The sequence below is a fragment of the Brachyistius frenatus genome, unplaced genomic scaffold (genome assembly GCF_029030835.1).
Source record: "Brachyistius frenatus isolate BFR_SWC_R1_liver_20210118 unplaced genomic scaffold, ASM2903083v1 Contig_258, whole genome shotgun sequence".
Classification (NCBI taxonomy): domain Eukaryota; kingdom Metazoa; phylum Chordata; class Actinopteri; family Embiotocidae; genus Brachyistius; species Brachyistius frenatus.
Window position 1 is genome coordinate 458664 of NW_027210857.1, and position 6000 is coordinate 464663.

The 6000-nt window shown below is 35.6% G+C and overlaps 1 protein-coding gene across 10 annotated transcripts in view; it reads right to left on the minus strand.

Annotated features, from left to right (window-relative positions):
• The window catches only part of dlg2 (discs, large homolog 2 (Drosophila)), a 183101-nt gene extending 179915 nt beyond the window's left edge, over positions 1-3186 (minus strand). For all 10 annotated transcript variants that reach the window (XR_011311967.1, XM_069721141.1, XM_069721153.1 and 7 more), the window contains exon 1: positions 3055-3186. Coding sequence is in view for 9 of the 10 variants with exons in the window: in XM_069721141.1 (XP_069577242.1) it covers positions 3055-3114 (60 nt within the window). In the remaining variant the exon portion in view is untranslated. The remainder of the gene's footprint in view (positions 1-3054) is intronic.
• Positions 3187-6000: the final 2814 nt, after the last annotated feature.

Here is a 6000-nt window from a genome sequence, read left to right on the forward strand (position 1 = left end):
GGATGTTTTTTTCCCTCCTCCTCAAAGGAATTTAACATTTTCACCAGGTTAACAAATAATCTGTAACCTATCTCATTTGAAAAATAACCGATATATAACTCTGATTGTATGAATGACTGGTGCTTTCACAAACTGCTTACACTGAGATTTTTGACAAACCATCATCAGTAATGTTGTGATTCCACTGTTTCCAACCGATCGGATCCCTTTCAAAAGCTTTGTAATACATCCATGATGATATATCCAACACTAAGTTTCTTCTGTGATTTATTTTTACATTTTTCGGTGTTGAAAACAGGTTTTGTTGCAGTTAGCAGTCCATTAACAGTTCATTAGCAAACCAATGGTGCCTTTGGTTGAGTCACAACAACTTTTTCTTCATTTATGACATGCACCCAAACCTAGAAATAATTAATAATCTTCATACACACACAAAAGAAATCCCCTTCATGTTTAATGGACTGTGTGAAGCTCAAATAACGAGTAGCTGAAACCTTTAAACATATCATACCATAAGACAGTCAGTGGTGAATAAAACAAAATACGAACGTAGCTCACTCATAGAACCGGAGTTACATTCGATATCTGCAGTGAGAGTCGCTCATGCATTTTTCTGTCACTAAAAGTTGCGTTAATTTGTCAGTTTCTCTGCTATCTCTTTCATGAAGGGCTGACCCTGGGGGGCTCAATAAAAGCCCAAATTAAGCTGTCAATGGGCAAAACTTCACATCAAACTGCTGAAAACCGTCTGGTGAGGAGAAACGCTGAAGATATCAGCATAATAGTTTTGCATCGCCCTGCACTCTTGCAGGGTATCAAATATGCCTCTTTAATCATACATCGGCAAATCATATGAATGGAGCCAGTTTTGTTTAAAACACTGCAACAGTGACATATGATCCGTTTTTAAGATGAAATGGAGAACTTGGTAGCAAACAGTTGCTTTTTCAGCCATACATCAGTTACATAGAGACGTGATTATTAATTTGAAGTGGTGCTCACATCCACCTGCTGGATGTAAGTTTTCCGGCTCTATAAAAAGGAAATAAGCTTAAAGCATTATTCACCATGTGGTCTCCAACTGTGTTTGACTGCTGAACAGGTAGAATAAATTGGCATTTTACAGCTTTTTCTCGTCCTGCTCTCGACAACAATGATACAATGAGAGACTGAATCACACCAGTAAAAGCTATACAGCTCAACAATGAACTGAAACTCTATAAAACTTCATAAAGGCAAAAGGAGCTGCAGATTGAGACTCATAAATATGAAGAAACCCTTTCACACTGTCCTTCAATAAATTTGATCATGAACACGTCAGTTGGGGCTAATCAGCATCCATTTCAGCAATATTTTGCAGATCCACTTCCAGTCTATCCAGAAAATGACGATCTTGCGTCTCAATAATTAACGTAAACTCAAGCAATCTCTGCAATATTTGCAGGAAGTTGCAAATTTTTTAAATTCCCACAATTTTTCTGCAAAAAAACATCATCATTGATATCAGTGCTGAAAGTATTAAAACATAGAGTAAATATTTTCAAGCAAAACTCTCTTTATTAATAAAAATAACTCTAACCAGAAAGTCTCTGTTCCTGTTTTCATAAAGGCAAAAGGAGCTGCAGATTGAGAAAATCTTGTTGAGGACTAAACTAAAGTAAAGCAGCATCTAGAGACGATTTTAATTGGGCAGTGTGTATGTCAGTATTCAGTTGTGTTTATAGCAGTGCTTCACTGTAGTGCGTATGCCCAGGGTCAGTAGCTTCCTGCTGATGTTGTCATTTTTTATGAACTCTGTTCACAGAGGAAACCGGAACAAGAGGAGAAACAGGAAGTGACGGGGTTTGTGGGAAATGTGTTCTTCACATTAAAATGATGTGATTAAATGTTTGTGATCAAAGGAAGTGATTCCATATTACTGGATGTTAAATGAGTTTTCTCCACACGTCCAGTTGTCAGAGACGTCTCTTTGTTGGTTTCATCCAGCAGGTCTATGTGTTGAATGAACATGAATTAAACAGCATCTAAAGCTCTTATTTTGACAGCTGATGTAGTCCTTGTTTCTATATTCCAGTCACAGACGCTCTGTTCTGGAAACATACGCAGCTTTTAGGACCTTTTAGGAACTTTTAGGAGCTTTTAGGACCTTTTATCTCCACGGTTCTCTAAGTTCAATAAAAAAATATTAGAACCTAAATCTTTCTGTGATGTGCAGTAGGATTATTATCACAGGAAGTGATTTAATATGTATTCCTTTATCAGGAAGTGCTAAAAAAAAATAATTTAAAAAATGCATTTTTCTTTCTCGACTAATTGCTGCAATTTTACACAAAAAACTCACTTAAAAATAAAATGTTTGAGAAAATCCGCCACAAAATCAAACTTTTTGATAGCAACAATCACAAAAAGTCTCCTGAGGACTGAACTTCACCTCCAAACTACTGGTCTAATTTAACTTGAGGATTTTGTTGACGTTGAAGACAGAGAGCCGTCTGAACCTTTCAGCCATGCTAACCTCTCTAACGCTGCTCTCCTTTTTAATACTACTATCAGTCCCACCCAGCATGAAACATTTCTCCAAGATTAACATGTTTGACCTTGTTAGAAAGGACACGGAGACACTGTGTCCTCTTATTAGGATAATTAGACATTAGAGTATTGTGAAAGGATGAATTTGACCTGACACACTTTGAAGAAGTCTCAATCTTTATAATTATAATTATAATTATAATTCTTGTTCATTCTGTTAGTGTGCCTTTCTTTGAACTCTTATTTCATTATCCTTAAAAAATGTTTGGATGTGGAAACACCTGACAAGGTGTCCAGAGAACTGTACTGTGTTCATGAATGATGCCGTATTGGACTGAACTATGTGTATGTGGATAGTCACATTAAGGTGTTTGGTCTTCTGTTCACCACGACGAGCACGTGTCTCTGCAGCGCAGCTTTAAAAGGCTGATTCATGATGGCTGCTGTTACTCCTGCTGCTGTCGAGCAGAAATCTCTCCGCCTGACCAGCCTGTTCTTCGGTGCAGATGTGTGTCAGAGACTCACCTCCTCCACCGGACACGCAGGGTTCTGGACAGAAACGCTCTTCTCCCACTTGTCTGCCATGTGGTTGACCTCCTCCAGCTTCTCCTCGCAGCTCTTCTGTGTGTTCAACAGGGTCACTTCATAGAACTCCTGGATATCTGCGGACAGACACACAACACCACTCAGGGCTGGAGACGCTTGGATCAAAGCAAACTATTCAAATACTCTTTCAATTTTAACGGTGCAACACTTATAATTATTATTAATTATTGAAAACTGAGGCCATTTATGAATGGCAGATTCAAACCTTCCTGACTTCAGCAAATATAAAACTAACTGTTGAGCATTGACTGCATTTGATTGCTGGCTTCAGCCGACAGTTTTTATCTGCTGTGATGAAAACCTCCTCTTACGCTGTGTGAACATTATTATACAACAAGTAGTTCTGACTCAGAGATCTGATTGGTCAACTGAACATCTGGAACGTGCTAAACTCATCATGACATCACACCCTATTCATCACTAGAAATATCACTCTGCCTTCTCAATACTCCGAGCACCCGTACCGTAACACCACGGATAGTCACGCACTTACAGTCCTAGCGGAGGCTAGCTGGACCGGTTTGGTTTGAACACATGACACGGAGCTAAAATGTTAAAAACACATGAGAACATGGATATCTTTGTTCATCAGATATCTTTGTTCATCAGATATCTTTGTTTATCATATATCTTTGTTCTTCAGATATCTTTGTTCATCAGATATCTTTGTTTATCATATATCTTTGTTCATCAGATATCTTTGTTCATCATATATCTTTGTTCATCAGATATCTTTGTTCTTCAGATATCTTTGTTCACCAGATATCTTTGTTCATCAGATATCTTTGTTCTTCAGATATCTTTGTTCATCAGATATCTTTGTTCTTCAGATATCTTTGTTCTTCAGATATCTTTGTTTATCATATATATTTGTTCATCAGATATCTTTGTTCTTCAGATATCTTTGTTCATCATATATCTTTGTTTATCAGATATCTTTATTTATCATATATCTTTGTTCATCAGATATCTTTGTTCTTCAGATATCTTTGTTCTTCAGATATCTTTGTTCATCAGATATCTTTGTTTATCAGATATCTTTGTTCATCAGATATCTTTGTTCTTCAGATATCTTTGTTCTTCAGATATCTTTGTTCATCAGATATCTTTGTTTATCATATATCTTTGTTCATCAGATATCTTTGTTCATCAGATCTTTGTTTATCATATATCTTTGTTCATCAGATATCTTTGTTCATCATATATCTTTGTTCATCAGATATCTTTGTTCTTCAGATATCTTTGTTCACCAGATATCTTTGTTCATCAGATATCTTTGTTCATCAGATATCTTTGTTCCTCAGATATAGAATGTAGTAAACATTGCGTACGTCACATCAGACTCTACTGATGTGACTGATTGTTTTCCAGTTGTTATTTGTACCCTGTGTTGCCATGGAAACAGATCGCACTAACAAAAAGTTTTATATTTTGAGAGTGAATTGTTCCTCAATATGAACACATTTAGATGACATGTTTTATTTAGTTGGTAACTTGTTGTATAATCTCAGTATTACACTGGAGGCTGTTTTAATGTGATTATTGTCACCACGGTGATGCGGTCCATAAGCATCACTGAAGTGTAATATTGCTTAATTATTTCACTACTTTACTGCTGTAACTGGTTCAACATATGTCAGGGTTTCCACTCTCAGTCAAATGTCAAATTCCCTGACTTTCACTGACTTTTTTGATCGAGTGTTACACTTATATTTATATATTTCATCATTAATCTTTTGGTAAATGTATGGTAGAAAAATTTTACTGAAGTGAAAGTTGAAGCTGTTTCTTTATTACAGGATATTTTCTTTACCGTGTTATGTCAAGAATAAAAATGCACATTCTGTTGGATTTGTCAAAAAAATAGATTTTTTTTTTAAAAAGCCAAATAGAATTGACCTAAAATAAACAAAAACGTGCTGCTGTTGTGCAGACAGACATGAAACATTTCTGTTAAAAACAGGTTGACACACGCTGACATTAAAATATATTAAATACATGTCAACATTTTTTTTATTTTATAACAACGGTAATTAACTCACAGCCTACCTAACATACACACAGATAATAACTAGCTTACTAACTTCATAGCTAGATACATGGAAATTATTATGTTTTGATAAATGGACACTGAAATTTAAACATGCAAACTAAATTACCTGATATTCCAGCACTTGGCCCAAAACATTTATCAATTTCCCTTTTTTTCTCTGACTGGAAAAGAGTTTTTTTTTTAAATTCCCTGACTCGTAAGAACGTAGTTTAAATATCATATAACGCCTGATGTATGCATGTGAGGGTTTCATGCAAAAGACGGAGCAGCCAGTGACTCAGGAGATTTTTACTGAGGCAATAGTTCTGTGTTCAAGGTTCAGCTTTAACGGTTATTAACAGATGAAGAGGAAGTTTAGACTCGAAGACACATCACATCCAGCGATCATGACAGTGATGATCATCATCAGAGATCAGTGACGGGATCAGTTATCATTTATAACTAAATTTGAATTGTTCAACTTGAATAATTGCCTTAAATTATTTGAATTTCTACAACTAAACTTTTAGAATTTCACTGAGAAACTGAATTTGACATTGAAGTAGATCTGAATGAACTTGAGAGTGATTGTAATATAATGAAATGTAATGCACCTGCTCTGAAACTATATTTTATCGACATCTATACTTCCTCATTCAGTTCTCACAGTTTAAACTCAGTCATTTTAAGTTTGTTTTTAAAGGAAGAGCAATCGAGCACAGATTCACTGAACTCTTCACTGATTTCTGTGAATAAAACATATTTACTTCATGCAATAAAGAAGAAAAGTTCAGTAAGACATTGTTGACATATTTGTAAATAACGAGTTGGGA